Raw genomic sequence first — 21,699 nt, forward strand, 5'->3', positions numbered from 1 at the left:
TCTTCTTATATATGGCCTGTATTTCAGGGTTCAGTGTCAGCCTTTGTGAGATAAGCTATAAGTGGGTAAAATGACTTCTTTTCTAGGTTTATCTAAAAAGATATGGATGAATAAAGTGAAAGTGAAGTTGCTCAGTCATGTCCAACTCTGCGACCCGTGGACTGTAGCCTGCCAAGCTCCTCTGTCCATGGGATTCTCCAGGCAAGAATCCTTGAGTGCGTTGCCATTTGAATAAACTTGGTTTAAATCATTCTTTGTGGTTTTGTCATATCATCAAAATTCCTCTACTTACATACAGAAGAGGCTGCCAAAGAGGGTTCACAAATCATTGTCACTTTGAACCCATCAAATCAAATAATGAAGCAACCACTAAGCAAAATCAAGTTTGCTGCATCAGTGCCTGAGCTGGATGTGGCCAGTGGCTTTGTCTGCAGCGTCTGTAACAGTGCCTGGGCCTAGTACCAACAGTAAGGACTGGAGCAGGAGCACACTGGTACATGCGTGGTGGGAAGACGGGACACACACTTGGAGACCAAGCTTTGTTGGCATCTGTAAAACGTCAAAATTGAAAGTTCACAACTGGCTGCCGATATAGAGCTATTCAGAAATCACACCAAATATACTGGCTTAGGACTGGTTTCTTTAATGAAGCTCATAGACAGCAGCCCACCAGGCTCCCCCGTTCCTGGGATTCTCCAGGCAAGAACACTGGAGTGGGTTACCATTTCCTTCTCCAATGCATGAAAGTGAAAAGTGAAGGTGAAGTCGCTCAGTCATGTCTGACTGTTCGCGACCCCATGGACTGCAGCCTACCAGGCTCCTCCATCCATGGGATTCTCCAGGCAAGAGTAGTGGAGTGGGGTGCCATTGCCTTCTCCGACTAATCCTTCTAGGAACAACCAGTTTCATAGGATACTTGCCAAGTTCCTTCCATCCCTGTAGTTGTTTTTTACTGTGGTAAAATATACATAAAAACTACCATTTTAAGCATTTCTAGGTGTACAGTTCAGGGCCCTTAGCACATTCACACAGTGGTGCAACCATCAGCACTGTCTGTCTCAAGAACTTTCTCAGCATCCCAGACTCAGACTCTGTACCCATTAACTCCACATTCTCCCCTCATCCCAGCCCCTGGGAACCTTTACTTTCTGTATCTGTGAACTTGACTATTCTAGGTATCTCACATAAGTGGACTCATACAATATTTGTCCTGCGTTTGGAGTGTTTCACTGAGTACATCTTCAAAAGTCATCAATGCTATAGCCTGTGTCATAATTTCTTTCTTTTTTAAGGTCTGCCAAGGTTTTTAGTTGCACCAATTTTAGTGGAAGTTTTATGTTTTCCTTTTTGATATGTAAATACGACTTGAGAGTTTAAGTCCCCCACATCCTCTCCCACTCAAACAATGTCATTTACTATGAGGATGCGGGACCGGACTTCCGTCTCCATTTCCTTTCTGCAAGAAGTCATCCACATCTCAATTTTTGACCAATTACAGCCAAGCCTTAGGTTGTAAAACAGGTATGACTTCAATTTTACAAGATGGTGCAAAAGTGTTTATTTAATTGGATTGTATCCACTTATACTTCCATCAGACTTAAACTGAAGAAAGTAGGGAAAATCACTAGACCATTCAGGTATGACCTAAGTCAAATCCCTTATGATTATACAGTGGAAGTGAGAAATAGATTTAAAGGGACTAGATCTGATAGACAGAGTGCCTGGGGAACTATAGATGGAGGTTCATGACATGGTACAGGAGGCAGTGATCGAGACCATCCCCAAGAAATGCAAAAAGGCAAAATGGTTGTCTGAGGAGGCCTTACAAATAGCTGAGAAAAGAAGAGAAGCCAAAGGGAAAGGGGAAAAGGAAAGATATACCCATCTGAATGCAGTTCCAAAGAATAGCAAGGAGAGATGAGAAAGCCTTCCTCAGTGATCAATGTGAAGAAATAGAGAAAAACAATAGAATGGGAAAGACTAGAGATCTCTTCCAGGAAAATTAGAGATACCAAGGGAACATTTCATGCAAAGATGGGCACAATTAAAGGACAGAAATGGTATGGACAGAACAGAAGCAGAAGATATTAAGAAGAGGTGGCAAGAATACACAGAAGAACTGGACAAAAAAGATCTTCACAACGTAGATAAACACGATGGTGTGACCACTCACCTAGAGCCAGACATCCTGGAATGTGAAGTCAAGTGGGCCTTAGGGAAGCATCACCACAAACAAAGCTAGTGGAGGTGATGCAATACCAGCTGAGTTATTTCAAATCCTAAAAGAGGATGCTGTGAAAGTGCTGTCCTCAATATGCCAGCAAATTTGGAAAACTCAGCAGTGGCCACAGGACTGGAAAAGGTTGGTTTTCATTCCAATCCCAAAGAAAGGCAATGCCAAAGAATGCTCAAACTACTGCACAGTTGCACTCATATCATACGCTAGCAAAGTAATGCTTGAAATTCTCCAAGCCAGGCTTCAACAGCATGTGAACTGTGAACTTCCAGAGGTTCAAGCTGGATTTAGAAAAGGCAGAGGAACCAGAGATCAAATTGCCAACATCTGCTGGATCATCGAAAAAGCAAGAGAGTTCCAGAAAAACATCTAGTTCTGCTTTGTTGACTATGCCAAAGCCTTTGACTGTGTGGATCACAATAAACTGTGGAAACTTCTGAAAGCGATGGGAATATCAGACCACCTGACCTGCCTCCTGAGAAACTTGTATGCAGGTCAGGAAGCAACAGTTAGAACTGGACATGGAACAACAGACTGGTTCCAAATAGGAAAAGGAGTACGTCAAGGCTGTATATTGCCACCTTGCTTATTTAACTTATATGCAGAGTACATCATGTGAAATGCCAGGCTGGATAAAGCACAAGCTGGAATCAAGAATGCTGGCAGAAATATCAATAACCTCAGATATGCAGATGACACCACCCTTATGGCAGAAAGCAAAGAAGAGCTAAACAGCCTCTTGATGAAAGTAAAAGAGGAGAATGAATAACTTGGCTTAAAGCTCAACATTCAGAAAACTAAGATCATGGCATCTGATCCAATCACTTAATGGCAAATAGATGGAGAAACAATAGAAACAGTGACAGACTTTATTTTTTGAGGTTCCAAAATCACTGCAGATGGTGACTGCAGCCATGAAATTAAAAAACGCTTACTCCTTGGAAGAAAAGCTATGATCAACCTAGACAGTATATTTAAAAAGCAGAGACATTACTTTGTCAACAAAGGCCCGTCTAGTCAAAGCTATGGTGTTTCCAGTAGTCATGGATGGATGTGAGAGTTGGACTAGAAAGAAAACTGAGTGTCGAAGAATTGATGCTTTTGAGCTGTGGTGTTGGAGAAGACTCTTGAGAGTCCCTTGGACTGCAAGGAGATCCAATCAGTCCATCCTAAAGGAAATCAGTCTTGAATATTCATTGTAAGGACTGATGCTGAAGCTGAAACTCCAATACTTTGGCCACCTGATGTGAAGAACTGACTCACTAGAAAAGATCCTGATGCTGGGAAAAGGTTGATGGCGGGAGGAGAAGGGGACGACAGAGAATGAGATGGTTGGATGGCATCACTGACTTGATGGACATGAGTTTGAGTAAACTCCAGGAGTTGGTGATGGACAGGGAAGCCTGGTGTGCCGCAGTCCATGGGCTTGCAAAGAGTCAGACATGACTGAGTGACTGAACTGAAACTTCCGTCAACACTATAGGAGAGGGACATCCCTGGCAGTCCAGTGGTTAATACTCCAGCTTCCAATAAAGGCGCCTGGGTTTGATCCCTGATTGGGGAACTAAGGTCCCACATGATATAAATAAATATATGTTAAAAAAAAAAAAGAGTACTGATTTCATTCTTTATCACCAGCGAAACTTAGGAAGAGTCAAGGTAAACACTAAAAAAATAGAAACTAAAATAACAAAAAATACAGGATAGAAGCGTTCCTACTGATAAATGAGACTGTATTACTAACACTTTTGCAATTATCTGTGGTCTTAATTTTCACTTCCCTGATTAACAAAAAGGTTGTCCATCCTTTCAAGTGTTTATTGGCCATTTTCTTTGCAATTCTGTGAAATGATTCTATAGCTTTCACATGTTTTTCTTAAAAATTAAAACTTTCTCTATACTTTGTTTACTAGTCCTTTGTTAGTGCTCCATGTTGCAACTATCTGTTTTCTCTTTTTGATACCACTTTGATGAGTTACTAATTTCAATGTGGTTGAATTCACTGACGTTTTCATTTTGATATATATGCTTTTGGTGTCTTGGGCTTTCTTGTGGCTCAGACGGTAAGGAATCTGCTGCAATGCAGGAGATCTTGATTTGATCTCTGGGTCGGGAAGATTCCCTGGAGAAGGGAAAGGCTACCCGCTCCAGTGGATAGTGCTGAAACATTCTCTTGCCTGGAGAATTCCATGGCGAGAGGAGCCTTGGCAGGCTACAGTTAATGGGGTTGCGAAGAGCTGGACACAACTGAGCAGCTATCACTTTTGGTGTCTTACTGAGTAAATTCTTTCCTATTCTGAGGTAATAGGCTAGTTTCCTAGTTTTTTAAAAATAAATGTTTAACTTGGCCTTTCACTTTTTATTTTTTTTGTTTGTGCTGTTTGGCACGTGGGATCTTAGTCTCCTGGCCAGGGATTGAACCTGTGCCCCCTGCAGTGAAAGCGTGGAATCTTAACCATTGGACTGCCAGGGAAGCCCTCTGGCCTTAAGTCTCTACTCTCTCAGAATAAGTGTGTATGTGTGAGACAGGGACCCATTTTCATTTTTTCTTGATTCTCACACATAATCAAGTGTCTCAACACCATTTACGGAAGATTACATCTTCTCTCCAATGGCCAGCAATGCCATCTCATATACATGTCTCAAATAATGTTATATATCAATTTTTCATCAATGTGTGGGTGTTTCTGGGCTTCCTATTGTTTTCTTTTCATTTTTTAGCACAGCCCTTTAGCAAAAGCTCGCTGTAGGTTTTCAGTAGATACTATTCATAAGAGGTTTCATCACAAATATTTAATTTTATCAAATAATTTTCCTGCATCTATTTAGATAACCAGACAGTGTTTCTCCTTTAACCTATTAACATGCTAAATGACTGCTGTGGGTTTTTTTCAGTGTTAGATCACTTTTGGATTTCCTGGAATAAACCCAACTTGGCCATGATGTATGATCTGTTTTATACATGGCTGGATTTAGTCTGCTAATATTTTGCTTAAGATTTTTACATCAATATTCATGAATGAGATAGGCCTGCAATTTTCCTTTTTTGATCCTTTTGAACTGTGGTGTTGGAGAAGACTCTTGAGAGTCCCTTGGACTGCAAGGAGATCCAACCAGTCCATTCTGAAGGAGATCAGCCCTGGGATTTCTTTGGAAGGAATGATGCTAAAGCTGAAACTCCAGTACTTTGGCCACCTCATGCGAAGAGCTGACTCATTGGAAAAGACTCTGATGCTGGGAGGGACTGGGGGCAGGAGGAGAAGGGGACGACAGAGGATTAGAAGGCTGGATGGCATCACTGACTCGATGGACATGAGTCTGAGTGAACTCCGGGAGTTGGTGATGGACAGGGAGGCCTGGCGTGCTGCGATTCATGGGGTCGCAAAGAGTCGGACATGACTGAGCGACTGGACTGAACTGAACTGAACTGACTGGTTTTGGTATCAAGGATAGCCTGGTCTCACTGAATGAATTAAAAAGTGTCCTCTTCTCCTATTCCCTGGAAAAGTTGACTTAAAACTGGAAATACCTTTTGATTAAAAAAATTGGTAGAACAACTTCTTTTCACTATCTAGGGCTGCTACTCTCTTTGTAAGGAAGCTTAATGACTAGAAAATAATCCAGACTTTTAATTTTTCCTTAAGTCAGCTTTAGTAAATTATACATTTCTAGGAATATGATCCTTTCATGGTTTTCAAATTTATTGACATAATTTTGTTCACAGTATTCTCATATTATTCCCTATAACTCCGCTTAATCTCCTAGACCGAAAGCCCCATTAGTGCGAGACTTTTGTGTGCTTTAATCTTTGTTGTATTCCTAAAACTCAGAAGAATCACTGGGCTCAAAACCATCTGGAGAATGAATGAATTAATGAAATTGCATGTGTGCCTACTGATTGATTTATTGGTGAGTTCTCTAGTTTTTCCTCAGTGAGTCTGGCCATGGCTTTGTCTATTTTATTGGTGTCTTTCAAAGAACCAACTTTGAATTTGTTGAAGATTTTGTTGATCAATTTCTGCTCCTTTTTTAACTTTCTTTGAATTTATCCTAATATTTTTCATATATCATCTTAAGTTATATACTTGGCTTAATTTTCAGGCTTTTCTTTTATTATAAGCATTGAAGGCTGTAAGTTTCCCTGTATGTTTATTTCATTCCACTAATTTTGGCATGTACTATTTTTTTTTCATTCAGTTCTAAGTACTTTTCAGTTTCAATTATGATTTCTGTTTAGAACGTATGACATTGTATGATTCTTTGAAATGTGCTGAGATTTGTTTTATGGTCTAATACGTGGTTACTCTTTAATAAATGTCCTATGTAAGCTTGAGAAGAATATATATCATTTTTTCATGTCTGATCTTTCAATTTGAAAAGGATATGTTAAAATATTCTACTGTGATAGCAGACTTGTCAGTTTCTCTCTGGAGTTCTATTCAGGTTTGCATACATATATGCTACAACATGACAGGCACACAAGTTTAGAATTCTTATATCTTCTTGATGTACTTTATGTTTTTAAGTTGTGACAATCTCTGTACCTACCAATGTTTTGTCTGATATCAAGATAGTTACCTAGTTTCCTTTGGGATGATTTCTGCTTGATATTCTTTCCAAAATGTTTACTGTCAAACTTAATGAGTTGTTTTGTATTAGGCATATCTTTTGTAAATGGCATATGTTGGATATTGTTTCCTATTCAATATGACAACCTATCTTCTTACTGGCAAAATTAGTTTATTTGATTATTGATATATCTGGACTTATTTATATCATCTTGATTTTTTGTTTTCTACTTCTCCCTAGTTTTACTTTCACTAATGTTTTTTTTCTTTTCTTGCAATCTAATTTTTCTTTTAAATAATTGAGGTGCTTTGTTTGGTTGTCTGGTTTTTTCTTATTCCTTACCATCCCACCTCCTTTTTCAATTCTATGAGAGCTTAATCTTGAAATGTTAGCATGCATAGGCTGGTGCTAAGTGCAAAGTGAAAGTGCTAGTCGCTCAGTCGTCCAACTCTGCAACCCCATGGACTGCAGTCTGCCAGGCTCCTCTGTCCTTGGGATTCTCCAGTCAAGAATACTGGAGTGGGTAGCTATTTCCTTTTCCAGGTAATCTTCCTGACCCAGGGATCAAACCGAGGTATCCTACATTGCAGGCAGATTCCTTACCATCTGAGCCATCAGGGAAGCCCATGCATACAGTTCTAACTTATCTCATACCCCTCTTCAACAAAGCAATAATTTCAGAGTACTTTAATTCTCATCATTTCCCTCCTGATTACACACTGTCATTTTCTGATAATTTAGGTATGTTTTTAAACCAACATGCCATAGTAGTATTATTATTACTATTATTGCTATCATTTAGAAACTCTATTTAGAGTTCTGATACATTTCTAACTCGCTTGTTCAACATTCCTTCTTGAATGTGGAACCATTTGCCAATGGATTCCAAAGCATACCCTTTAGAAGTTGCTTTGCATATGGATGCTGATGGTAAATCCTCTTTGCTTTTACTCATCTAGATATTCCTCTCTCATGCTTGGAAGATTGTTTTCATAGGTATACAATGTGTTGTTATTGTTTCTCAGCACATCGGAGGTATTCTTTTACTCTTTTCGGACATCCGTTGCTGTTGGAACTCTTATCACACATGGAATTGCTGTAGAGAATCTGTCTTTTCACTCTGGCTATTTTTAAAACCACTTTTCTTTACCTTGGTGAAATTTCACTATTGTAAGTCTAAATATGACTTTCTCTTTATTTAAACTGTTTTGCAAACACAATCCTTTCTCTTTATACTGCTTAGAAAACACATGGATACATTTTAACAGTTCAAAAATTTCCACTCACCATCCCATCCAATGATGCCTCACTTCCAATTTTTCTCTTTATTTCTTTCTTATAATCTAATTAGACACCCCCCAATATCTTATCTTCCCTCTGTTTTTCTATCTTTTTTTTCCTAGTGTGTTGTGTTGGGTAATTTCCTCAGATATTTCTTACTGTTCACTAAATCTCTCTTCAGCTGGCACTAATCTATTGGTTAACATATTCATTTAATTTATACTTTGAGTAATTATATTTTTCACTTCTAAAAGTTCTAGTTGCTCTAAATAGGCCTGTTTGTCTTTGGTAATCTCTTGTTCTTCTAACCTACTTACGATATCCTTTTTTTAATTTCTTATATAATACAAGGGAAAGCAAGGGAATTCAGGAAAAAAGTCTACTTCTGCTTCACTGACTACGCTAAAGCCTTTGACTGTGTGGATCACAAGCTGTGGAAAATTCATAAAGAGAAGGGAATACCAAACCACCTTACCAGCCTCCTGAGAAACCTGTATGCAGTTCAAGAAGCAACAGTTAGAACTGGATACAGAACAACAAAATGGTTCAAAATTGGGAAAGGAGTATGGCAAGGCTGTGTATAGTCACCCTGCTTATTTAACTCATATGCAGAATACATCATGCAAATGCTGGGCTGGATGAATCACAAGCTGGAGTCAATTGTCAGGAAAAATATTAATAACCTCAGATATGCAGAGGACACCAGAAAGTGAAGAGAAACTAAAGAGCCTCTTGATGAAAGTGAAAGAGGAGAGTGGAAAAGTTGGCTTAAAACTCAACATTCAGAAAACTAAGAGTATGGCATCCAGTCCAATCACTTCATGGCAAATAGATGGAGAAACAATGGAAACAGTGACAGACTTTATTATCTTGAGCTCCAAAATCACTGCAGATGGTGACTGCAGCCATGAAATTAAAAGACACTTGCTCCTTGGAAGAAAAGCTATGACAAACCTAGATAACATTAAAAAGCAGAGACATCACTGCTCACAAAGATCTATATAGTCAAAGCTATGGTTTTTCCAATAGTCATGTATGGATGTGAGAGTTGGACCATAAAGAAGGCTGAGTGCTGAAGAATTGAAGCTTTCAAACTGTAGTGCTGGAGAAGACTCTTGGGAGTCCAAGGGATCTCCAGCAAGGAGATCAAACCAGTCAATCCTAAAGGAAATCAGTCCTGAATATTCATTGGAAGGGCTGATGCTGAAGCTAAAGCTCCGATACTTTGGCCATGTGATGCAAAGAGCTGACTTATTAGAAAAGACCCTGATGCTGGGAAAGATTGAGGGCAAGGAAGAAGGGGCAACAGAGGATGAGATGGTTGGATGGCATCATCGACACAATGGACATAAATTTGAGGAAACTGAGAGATGGTGAAAGACAACTCATGATAGCATTCCCTTGTTTGAACAAATAGTTATACAGTTATCTACCTTGACACCAGGCTCCCAGCCACCAAGAATCAGCAAATACCCAGCAAGTATCACATGCAGCTGCTTTTTATCAGTCTGGAGTCACATGTTATCATTGTTTTCTGGACTCTGCTTACTTCATTTACCACATGAACTGATCAACTCTGCCTTCAAAACATTAAAAAATTTTTATGCAGCATATTTAGGTGTTCTTTATAAGGCTGTTTTTTACTTTCCTCCCCTTTGAACTTTTTGTTCATGATTTTCTTAGAAATATGTGCATTTCATCTGTTTTCCTTATGTCTATGAAGTACATGGCCTATTGAATGAATTGCATAAATGCTGATTGAAATAATGAATAATGCAAGTACTTTTGTTTTAAATATTTTGCAGTGAACTTCAACTGTGTTTAAAAAAACAGTTCTTTCTTTTTGACTCTGTGATCTTACTCCTGAGAAGGTGTGAACTTTGAGCTGTTGATTTTAACATATTTATATTTGTGAAAATATAAGGTACCAGTTATGGCTATGTAATGGAAAAGTATAAAATTCCATGTATATTGTGACCATAAATAAGATATAACATGGACCACATAATGTAGACACGGACCAAAAGTCAGTAAGAAAAGGCTGACTTATTAGAAAAGTAAGATTTGGTCCCCTTTTCCTTTTTATAACTTGCAATTATTGTTACCACATTGTCACCTGGGCGATGGGTATAAATTTTTAATGAAATAAACTCTCTATGGATACACGTATCTTGTTCCTCTTTGTTACAGCCAGAGGGCAAACACCCTTGGTGTCAGACAGGCCTAGGTTAAATCGTTAAGCTGTCATTTAATAGCTGAAGTCAGCTCTTCACTCTTTCACTCCTTCACAACTATAGGTAAGGAATTCTTTTTTTTTAATATATAAATTTATTTAATTGGAAGCTAATTACTTTATAATATTGTATTGCTTTTGCCATACATCAACATGAATCTGCCATGGGTGTACACATGTTCCCCATCCTGAAGCCCCCTCCCACCTCCCTCCCCATACCATCCCTCTGGGTCATCCCAGTGCACCAGCCCTGAGCATCCTGTATCATGCATTGAACCTGGACTGGCGATTCATTTCACATATGATATTTTACATGTTTCAATGCCATTCTCCCAAATCATCCCACCCTCGCCCTCTTCCACAGAGTCCAAAAGGCTGTTCTATACATCTGGGTCTCTTTTGCTGTCTTGCATACAGGGTTATCGTTACCATCTTTCTAAATTCCACATATATGCATTAGTATACTGTATTGGTGGAGAAGGCGATGGCATCCCACTCTAGTACACTTGCCTGGAAAATCCCATGGGCGGAAAAGCTTGGTAGGCTACAGTCCATGGGGTTGCGAAGAGTCGGACACGACTGAGCGACCTCACTTTCACTTTTCATTTTCATGCATTGGAGAAGGAAATGGCAACCCACTCCAGTGTTCTTGCCTGGAGAATCCCAGGGATGGCAGAGACTGGTGGGCTGTCATCTATGGGGTCGCACAGAGTTGGACACGACTGAAGCAACTTAGCAGCAGCATACTGTATTGGTGTTTTGCTTTCTGGCTTACTTCACTCTGTATAATAGGCTCCAGTTTCATTCACTTCATTAGAACTGATTCAAATGTATTCTTTTTAATGGCTGAGTAATACTCCTTTGTGTATATGTACCACAGCAAGGAATTCTGACACATCGCTTAACTCTGGGCTCACTCCCACAGTTCCTTTGGTACACAGGATGCCAGCAAAAAGGATTCAGGTTTCCTTATGTGCCCGAGGGCTTCCTTTTCTACCTATGCTTTGCTGTGGGAACAAGCTAGACTGGCCAGGTGATGGGACCCAGTAGGTACTAGAAGAGAACCAAGTTGCGCTAGCGGCCAGACTCCTGGTCTGAAGCTGACCACAGACATTTGGCTAAGCCACTATCAGACAGTCATCCAGCCAACTTTTAGACTTATCAACTAAATTGTCTACAATTAATGATTTAATTGATGATCAAATCAATGATTTAAGCCCTTATTAGAATAGCTTGTTATGTACCATTGTCTATAGCAGTAGGTAATTGATACATCCCTTCTTCTTTATCTAATGCTAGGCCCTACCAGGTGCATTTGGAGACCCCACAGTGAAGGCTTTTCTGTCACTGTCCCTTCTCCCTGGGGTTGAATGAGAAATTTATGCTATCATAAATAGGTATCCATCTATGTGTGTCAGTTGCTCAGTCATGACCGACTCTTTGCAACCCCATGGGGTATAGCCCACCAGGTCCCTCAGCCCATGGGATTTCCCAGGCAAGAATACTGGAGTGGGATGCCATTTCCTTCCCCAAGACCCTTCTCCAGGGGATCTTCCTGACTCTGGGATTGAACCTGGGTCTCCTGCATTGCAGGCAGACTCTTTACCATCTGAGCCACCAGGGAAGCCCTAGCTATCCATGTAGCTATCCAACAGCTCACCTCATCAATAGCTATCATAGCATCTGTCCTTTTTTATTAAACATTTATTTCTTCATTTGTTTCTCTGTTTCTCTCTGCCAAGAATGATTTGAAAGTAGAAAATAAATTGTTCATCTCCATATCTACAGCATCTGGCTGTATAACATCTACAGAGTAGACCCTCCCTAAATGCTGTGTTTGAATTAAATGAATCCAAACAGCGAGCAGCAGGTGGCAGGAAGCATAACCACACAGGCTGGTTCTTGTGCTGGGAGGCCTTATGCTTTCCAGAAAGCCCAAACAAGGCGAATGGGGACCAAACAAAGAAGAGAAGCACATTCATTCTGCTCTCCTGCACCCTTCTCTCTTTCCCCACACTGCACACAGGCTCCGAGCCACTCATGCCCCTGAAGGGTGCTGCCCCATCCGGGTTCCCTCTGCCACTGCGGGGCACCTCACTGTATCCGGGGGGTGAGCTGATGCCCACTGGGGCTTTCCTTATCCTACCTTTAGATCAGACACGTCTCTGTAGCACTGCTCGGAGCGGGTGTGGTCCGACAGCTGCACATTCCAGAAGCAGGGCAGCTGATACACAAGGAAGGGGTTTTGTTTGATGACGGCGTTGAAAATGTCCTGGGGGATAAAAGCCAGAGACAACTGTCAAATAGTCAAATGGGCTCAGCCTGTGATGCTGGCTCTCGAGGCATGACATCTCCTATGCAATCTCTCATGAGCCTCCTGCTTGGAGCACAGGCTGGCTTGCCCTGCTGGGCATTTCCCGTGCCTTTTATCTCTAGAAACCAGGCAATCCTGTTTGGATAGATCCCATTACACTGGGGGGAATGCCCCATGCTGCCTTGATGTTCGCGGGTCCTGCTGGTCTCAGTGATCCCCTTGCAGCAAAGGGACATGGGGGCAGACACGGAGCATCTTTTCCACTCGAGCTGGTATATGATAAATGAAGCCGCTTTTCCGGCCCTCTTCTCACCTCATAGAGGAACCCTATGTCATCCATCCTGCGCCTCCTGGAGAGGAAACTGTGTGATGACAGGTTGCTCCGCTGATCCAGGGGCTGAGACGAATGACACCCCTGCTTCCGCCGCATTTCCTGGGGCTCTGGGCAGACTTGATGATGGATGTGCCTAGGCTTCCTGTGGGCCAGCGTGCCTGTATCTGCGCGCCCCATCTCCAAATTCAACTCTGACTTTTCTATGGGGCTTTCCCTCTTTCCAGCTCTTTTCCAAGCTCCTGCACCACTAAGCCATGCTTATTAACTAGCTGCTGACAAGTGGTGCTGGAAGGTGAATTATGGGCCTTCAGAGAAGGAGATGGCTGAATAAACTATCCTCTTTGGACATGGACATGCAATTGCTAGCTTTTGGGGACACACTCAAGTCATTGTGACCCGATCTGAAATATGATGATGGAGGACAATTTTCCCCTCAGGTTTAAAACAGCTACCTGGGTACTTTTTAACTCATTCATTATACCATATCTCTGGTATGAAAAAGGAAATTAGTTTCTGGTTGCTTGGGAAATACTGAATAATAACAATGCTAAAAAAAAATAGTAAAGTAACCCTACAGAGTTTCTTGTTTTCCTTCATACTAGAACACTTTCCAAGAATTCAGTGAAACAGGCAGCTGAATGATGAACAAAAACAAGGAGAGTGGCCTTGCTTTTTGGTTGAACAGGAAAGAATAACATGCAGTGAACACAGAGATATCTTTACATTTCGAGATGGCCACATATAACATGGGGATCTCAGAATCAAGATATGTGACCCTAGTAGATTCAAAGTCAAAGGCTCAGCAAAAATGAGAAATGGGGATTTTATGAATTTATGTTAGTTGCTTGGTGGAGTTCATGGACTTTTTCAGACTGCCTGGATTAAAAGCTGATTTCACCAGCCGAGGAGGCTCGTCTCTTCTATTTAAATTCATTCCCCTTGAGGATAGGGGTCACAGTACAGGAGCTAAGCAAAAGGCTTGGCTTTAAAGGTTTGATTCTATTTGCCATGAAGGCAAATGAAATCTTGTCCGGGAAATATGCCTTGGCATTTCGGAATCTCAGGGGGCAGACACTGTGCATTCTACTTTGAGGTGAAGACCGTGACCTCCTCTTAACACACCAGATTATCACCTACTTGTGAGTCTACAACAATAAACTATGAACTTTCTGAGGCCAAGGATTCTGTCCTTCGTTTATCCCTGTAATCCTATTTCTGAACATAGTTCCTGGCATGCAGAGTGTGCAGGAAAAAGTGTGATAAACATGGATGAACAAGGGGAATGCACTAAGGAGAGGGCTGTGGTCTTAGGCTGGCAAGAATGAGGCAGATTTATCCAAGTGTGAGGTCATGCAAAAGCTGGAAAAATAACCTAGACCCAGCCCCATGCAAGTTTGAGAAGCAGCACACCAGGGTGCTTGGCAATAACCGTACCTTCTAGGCTGGTGACTCACCTGGTCAGCTAAGGATGTAGAGAGCATGCCCATCAGCTCCCTCTCTGCCGTCAGCCTCCACATCTGCTCCCACTTCATCTTCCGCAGCTTATCTAGAAGCAGCAGGATCACCCCTGGACAACAGCATAGGATGAAACAGAGGGAAAAACCACAGATAAGAGAGAGAGCCAGGCACGCCTGACCATGTGTTTTGGAGATGAACATGCCTGGGTTCCCCAGGCTCTGCCAAGTACTTGGTATGAGACGTTAAATAGTCTCTCTGAAATATCCTCACTGATGGAGAATATTAACACAGATTTCAGAAGCTGCTGCAGGGACCAAGTGAGATGGGCAAAGGAGCCTAGCACTCCCTGGAGATAGATGGTGATGATGGTCATACAACATTGTGGATGTACCTAATGCCACTGAACTGTACACTTAAAGATGGTTAAAATGGCATTTTTATGTTTTGTATATTTTATCACCAGAAAAAAGAAAAAAAAAAAAGCCTAGCACCGCACACCTAACACATGGTACATACCCTGTAAACACAGATTCTCTCCTGTTTTTCCCCAGATAAATGACAACCTACTGAGGGTTAGCTGATAGATGGTGTTTGTACAACCTGTGTCATTTATCTTTACAGAAACAAAGCAGATCCTCTCTGACTTTATTATGGGTATGTCCTTGCCAATTTGCTTTATGCCTCTTGACAAGCCATATGAGCTCATTGCAGTATTGCTGGTTTTAATAGCTTTCTTTGGCCCAATGCATTAGAAACTATGGTGAAGGCTGTGCTGACGCTGGGAGTTCAAGATGGGGCCCCAAGGGCCTTCAAGTTCATAAGAAACTAATTGTCAGAGGTCGCTTCCTCCTCCTCTCTACCCTCTTTTTTTTGGGGGGGGGGGGTGGCTTATGGGAAAGACTTGAGTGAATGGGGGATTGTATAGGAAGGAGAGGGATTTGCTGGAGGCTCAGTGGTAAAGAATCTACCTGCCGGGGCAGGAGACACGGGTTTGATCCCTGGGTCAGAAAGATCCCTTGGAGAAGGAAATGGCAACCCACTCCAGTATTCTTGTCCAGGGGAAATCCCATGGACAGAGGAGCCTGGTAGGTAGGCTACAGTTCATGGGTTTGCAGAGTTCAACAGAGCACACTCTACCACACAGGAAGGGAAATTGTCATTTTATACACCTTTGTATTTTTAAAAATGTTAAAAACAACTAAATGTATTATTCAGGTATAAATAAATTAGTACAAGTCTAAAAAGAAAAGTACATTTTTGGCTTAGCTGAATAGCTTAGGAGCGAGTGTCTGCTAACTGGTTGGTGAGCATATGCAGAGAACGCACACAGCACAGAATGCAAACAGTGAGAAGGATGCCCCTGCAGGCTGCTGCAGTTAATCTGGTGGATGGAACTGTGGCACCCATGGGCTCCCAAATCAATCCTCCTCAGGAAGCTTAGCTCAGCAGAACAGTCAGTGGAGAAAACTCCGGGCAGCTGAAAAATGATCTTACTTGATACCTAGTACATACATTTCTAAGATTGTTGGAAAGAAACCGGTTCTCCAAATCACACATAAATGTCAGTGCTGAGACTTTTTTAAAAAACTTCTTCCAGTGGAACATATTTGGAGAAAAAAGTATATTTACTATTTTGTGAAAGGTGTTTGGTCCATTGGGTAGAGTTGAAATAAAAAAAAATACATATATATGGTTATGGCAAGAATGGGGTAATACATAGAGATCTGAACTTGTAAGCCAAAAGGGCAAACCATACCTATTGCGCATCTCCCTGGTGCTTTCTTAGGTTTTTTGGCACACGGATAAGCTAGATACTGTCACCCTTAGTTTGCAGGTGGGGAGGCTGAGTGGGGTGGACGCTGGGTCAGACACTTAAACAGTTCACTGTGTAAGAGCAGTTCTATGAGATCCAAAGTCAGATCTGCCTGACTCCAAAGCCAGAGCTTCTTCAGTGACACCACCCAGACCAGAGTCCCAGCAATGCCTCTGTGGAGTTCTGTGACTCAGACAAAGACTTGTTCTTTTTCTGACTTTTGGTTTCTACCTGGGTTGTTGTAGTTTAGTTAAGTTGTGTCTGACTCTTTTTCGACCCCATGGACTGTAGCCTGTCAGGCTCCTCTGTCCATGGGATTTTCCAGGCTGGAGTGGGTTGCCATTTCCTTCTCCAGGGGACCTTCCTGACCCAGGGATTGAACTCCCATGTCTTCTGCATTGCAGGCTGATTCTTTACCATTGAGCCACCAGGGTTACTTGACCTGCAAACTCAGAAAACTGCTGCATGCCCCTACTGGTAGGCTGGTAAATGTTTAACCATGAGCATTGCAAAAAATGCCAAGAAGGCTACGTGGTTGTCTGAGGAGCTCTTACAAATAGCTGAGAAAAGGAGAGAAGGGAAAGGCAAAGGAGAAAGGGAAAGATATACCCAACAGAATGCTGCAGAGTTCCAGAAAACAGCAAGGAGAGAGAAGAAAGCCTTCATAAGTAAACAGTGCAAAGAAACAGAGGAAAACAATAGAATGGGAAAGATTAGAGATCTCCTCAGGAGAATTGGAGACATCAAGGGAAAATTTCATGCAAAGATCAGTACAATAAAGGAGAGAAATCATATGGACCTAACAGAAGAGATTTAGAAAAAGTGGCAAGAATACACAGAAAAAGTATACAAAAAAGTCTTAATGACCTGGATAACCATGACGATGTGGTCACTCACCTAGAGCCAGACATCCTAGAATGTGAAATCAAATGGGCCTTAGGAAACGTTACTATGAAAAAAGCTAGTGGAGGTGATGGAATTCCAGCTCAGCTATTTCAAACCTCAAAAGATGATGCTGTTAAAGTGCTGCACTCAATATGCCAGCAAACTTGGAAAACTCAGCAGTGGCCACAGGACTGTGAAAGGTCCGTTTTTACTCCAATCCCAAAGAAGGGCAGTACCAAAGAATGTTCAAACTACTATACAACTGTGTTCATTTCACATGCTAGCAAGGTCATGCTCAAAATCCTTCAAGCTAGGCTTCAGCAGTATGTGAACTGAGAACTTCCAGATGTACAAGTTGGGTTAGAAAAGGCAGAGGAACCAGCAATCAAATTGCCAACATCCACTGGATCCCAGATAAAGCAAGAGAATTTCAGAAAATGACCTAGTTCAGCTCCATTGACTAAGCTAAAGCCTTTGACTGTGTGGATCACAACAAACTGTGGAAAATTCTTAAAGAGATGGGAATATTAGACCACCTGACCTGCCTCCTGAGAAATCTGTATGAAGGTCAAGAAGCAACAGTTAGAACCAGACATGGAACAACTGACCGGTTCTAAATTGGGAAAGGAGTACATCAAGACTGTATGTTGTCACCCTGCTTACTTAATTTATATGCAGAGTACATCATGTGAAATGCTGGGCTGGATGAATCACAAGTGGGAATCAAGATTGCCAGGAGAAATATCAACAGCCTCAGATATGTGAATGATACCACCCTGATGGCAGAAAGCAAAGAGGAACTAAAGTGCTTCTTGATGAGGATTAAAGAGGAGGGTGAAAAAGCTGGCTTAAAACTCAACATTCAAAAAATTAAAATCATGGCATCCAGTCCCATCACTTCATGGCAAATAGATGGGGGAAAAGTGGAAACAGTGACAGATTTTATTTTCTTGGGCTCCAAAATCACTGCGGATGGTGACTGCAGCCATGAAATTAAAAGACACTTGCTCTTTGGAAGAAAAGCTATGACAAACCTAGACAGAGTATTAAAAAGCAGAGTTATCACTTTGGCGACAAAAGTCTGTATAGTCAAAGCTATGGTTTTTCCAGTGGTCATGTGCAGATATGTGAATTGGACCATAAAGAAGGTTGCAAGGCTGATAACCAAGTAATTGATGTTTTCAAACTGTGGTGCTGGAGAAGACTCTTGAGAGTCTCCTGGACAACAAGGAGATCAAACCAGTCAATCCTACAGGAAATTTATGCTGAATATTCATTGGAGGGCTGATGCTGAAAGCTCTAAAACTTTAAAAGTGTCTGGTATAAGCCATGATTTATGATTTTCTACCTTGAAATATCTTCCTTGATATTTCTTCCTTGAAGATCTTCCTTGAAAGATCTTCCTGGTGGCTCAGACAGTAAAGCGTCTGCCTGCAATGAGTGAGACCCGGGTTCAATTCCTGGGTTGGAAATATCCCCTGGAGAAGGAAATGGCAATGCACTCTAGCACTCTTGCCTGGAAAATCCCATGGATGGAGGAGCCTGATAGGCTACACAGTCCATGGGGTTGCAAAGAGTCAGACACAACTGAGCGACTTCACTTTCACTTTCTTTCACCTTGAAATAGAGAGTCCATGACATTAAAAAAATTACTGAGTACAGTAGAAACTGTTCTCAATACTGCTGACTTGAGAAATATTGATAATAAATGTCTATATGAACTCATTTATTTATGAACCTAAATTATTTGGTCTTTCTAAAAATCCCTTTGTGCAGGTAGAATGCACTGGACACTTAAAAATTGTGAGATATTGCCAGGTCCATATTGCTTCTTAGTCTTTTGTCAATAGGAAGCTTGACTCTTGAGAGTCCCTTGGACTGCAAGGAGATCAAACCAGTCAATCCTAAAAGAAATCAGTCCTGAGTATTCATTGGAAGGACTGATGCTGAAGTTGAAGCTCCAATACTTTGGCCACCTAATGCGAAGAACCGACTCACTGGAAAAGACCCTGATGCTGGGAAAGACTGAAGGCAGGAAGAGAATAGAATGACAGAGGAGGAGATGGTTAGATAGCATCACTGACTCAAAGGACATGAGTCTGAGCAAGCTCCAGGAGATGGTGAAGGACAGGGAAGCCTGGTGTGCTGCAGTCCACAGGGTCACAGAGTCAGACTCAACTGAGCTACTGAACAGCAACAGCTTAGGGGGTCATCACTTAAGCACTTTCATGACTAGGATATCCCTTGGGGATATTGCAAGCAGCTGCCAAGGCATACAACCCACAGGAAATTTAAAAAAAAAAAAGAAGATTGAAGGAAAGAAAATACACTCCAGGGCTTCCTGATGGCTCAGTGGTAAAGAATCCACCTGCCAATGCAGGAGACAGAGTTTGATTCCTGATCAGGAAAGATCCCCCATGCTGCAGGGCAACTAAGCCTGTGCACCGCTAGTACTGAGACTGTGTTCTGGAGCCCGGAAGCCACGGCTGCGGAAGCCCGTGCACCCTAGGGCCACAACAGAAGCCATCTCAACAATAAGCTGACATATCGCAGCTAGAGAGTAGATCCTACTTGCCACAACTAGAGAAAAGTCTACTCAGCAGTGAAGACCCAGCACAGGGGCTGGTGCATGGGGATGACCCACAGAGATGTTATGGGGAGGGAGGTGGGAGGGGGGTTCATGTTTGGGAACACATGTAAGAATTAAAGATTTTAAAATTTAAAAAAAAAAAAAATAAGAAAAAACAAACAAAAAAAAACAAAAATTAATGATTTAAGAAAAAGAAAATACACTCTAAGTATTTACAATCATGTACATAATTGTGTCCTCAAGCAGCTAAGGAGCCTGTTAGGCTGTTAAATATAATCACATGGGTATGTACTTGTAAGATAATCTTCCTGTCTTGCCAAAGGTGGGGAATTTGTACCTAGATTATACAAGAGCTGATAAACAACATTTCCAAGGGAACCACAACTCTCAGTACTTACTGACCTCACCCCAAAGGTACTGAGAGGTTGCCCTGATGAATGATTGTGAAGGCCTCTGGAAATATGAAGTGGTACATAAAAGCTTGTAAATAACAGTTACAGAAACCTATACATTTCTTCATTAAGGTACCTAATTATCACTCATTGAACTTGCTTGATTCCCACTCGAATTAGCACAAATTAATGGGCATGCACGCAATGTGGGAGGAAGCTTTTTCAGTGAACCCTAGTTAAAAATGATGAAAATGGCTCCTTCTGCAATTGGACCCTTTCAAGCTGAAATAACGCAGGTTTGGCTTTGGAATCTGGGCCCCAGGACAGATATTGACACTGCTTCCTGCTGTCAGGGGGACAGAGGTGCCAAAAAGCTTGACTCTGGCCTTTGCCTGGCATTTGCTGCTACGTGATCTGCCATTTCTATTCTTGCCGTTGGGGTCTGGGAGTGAAGAGCAAGCCCTTGGCCCCGGAGGCCAGAGCTCTGCACGGAGGCAGCATGATTGGAATTTGAAAGGCCCTCCCAATGGAGTTGGCTGGTATGTGTGGGGCTTGCACAGCCTTACCTTCTGCTGCTGTGCTGGGAGCTTAAGAGACTAACACTAAATAAATAAATGAATAAATAAATGAAAAATCAAAGGCTTCTCCTGTGAACATCTGGTCCAGTGGTGGGGCGTTTCATCTCCGGATCAGAGGACAGTGTTTCTTTTTCCCAAACTGAATATGTAGTAACAGCTTGGTAGCCAATATGGCAGGGAGAGGAGGCTGGATGTGAATGCAGAGACAGAATATAATGCTTTTTTAAAAAAATGAGCCAGATACTGATTTTTTTTTTTTTTTTTACCTCTACAACTGCAAGAGGGAAGCAGAATAAAAATGGTGACAAGCTGATGAGTGTCACCTACTATTTATTAAGCGACTGTTATATCTGAAAGACAAGGTGCATGACCTAAATAACCTCCTACTCTGATGATGAGCCAGCTAGGTTCATGGAATTATTTCCATTTTTGAGACGACGAAACTAAGGCTCTTGTCTAGCTGGTAGGTGACCAAATTCTTCTCACTCTTAGCCCTGTGGCCTTGTGAGCTACACTAGACCTGTGTGTGTCTGTGTACATGACCATAGTAAATATGGTGAGACTCTGCTGAATTTGTGACCTGAAGCCAAAACAAGTCAGGGAGCTCCTAGAGGAACAGTTAGTGAATGTTTGGAGGATTCTGCGAAGACCACAGGCCAAAATCAGATTGTTTGTGTCAGAACCTGGAGGAAACCAAGCATACAAAGACAGGAGAGCCAGGGAGCCCTGTGTGACCGAGGCTGCTCATGTAGGTGGGGTCTGAACCTGTATAAGGGACCAGGGGATGCAGCCAAGAATAATTTAAAACAGTGTGCTGTTCTATAGCTAACATGTCAATTCCCCTCCTGCATGGCACAGAAATTCCTTTCTTTCTGTATCTGAGTCCACAACTAACCTCTTAGCCTGTGCTGTACCACCTCCTGCAGGCCAGGAGAATCCCTTAACACCCTTCCAGCAAAGGGAAGACCTCAAGCTCTTATTAAAGAAAATCTGCTGTTTAAGAGGAGGTTCTGGGA

The 21,699-nt window shown here is 41.8% G+C and overlaps 1 protein-coding gene across 4 annotated transcripts in view; it reads right to left on the reverse strand.

Moving 5' to 3' along the window:
• LARGE1 (LARGE xylosyl- and glucuronyltransferase 1) overlaps nucleotides 1-21,699 on the reverse strand; it is a 606,971-nt gene that overhangs the window by 80,381 nt on the left and 504,891 nt on the right. For all 4 annotated transcript variants that reach the window (XM_052639332.1, XM_052639333.1, XM_052639334.1 and 1 more), the window contains exons 8-9: nucleotides 14,422-14,534; nucleotides 12,466-12,591 (exon numbers count right to left, since the gene is read on the reverse strand). In XM_052639332.1, the coding sequence (XP_052495292.1) occupies nucleotides 12,466-12,591; nucleotides 14,422-14,534 (239 nt within the window). The remainder of the gene's footprint in view (nucleotides 1-12,465; nucleotides 12,592-14,421; nucleotides 14,535-21,699) is intronic.

The sequence above is a fragment of the Budorcas taxicolor genome, chromosome 5 (assembly GCF_023091745.1).
Source record: "Budorcas taxicolor isolate Tak-1 chromosome 5, Takin1.1, whole genome shotgun sequence".
NCBI lineage: Eukaryota > Metazoa > Chordata > Mammalia > Artiodactyla > Bovidae > Budorcas > Budorcas taxicolor.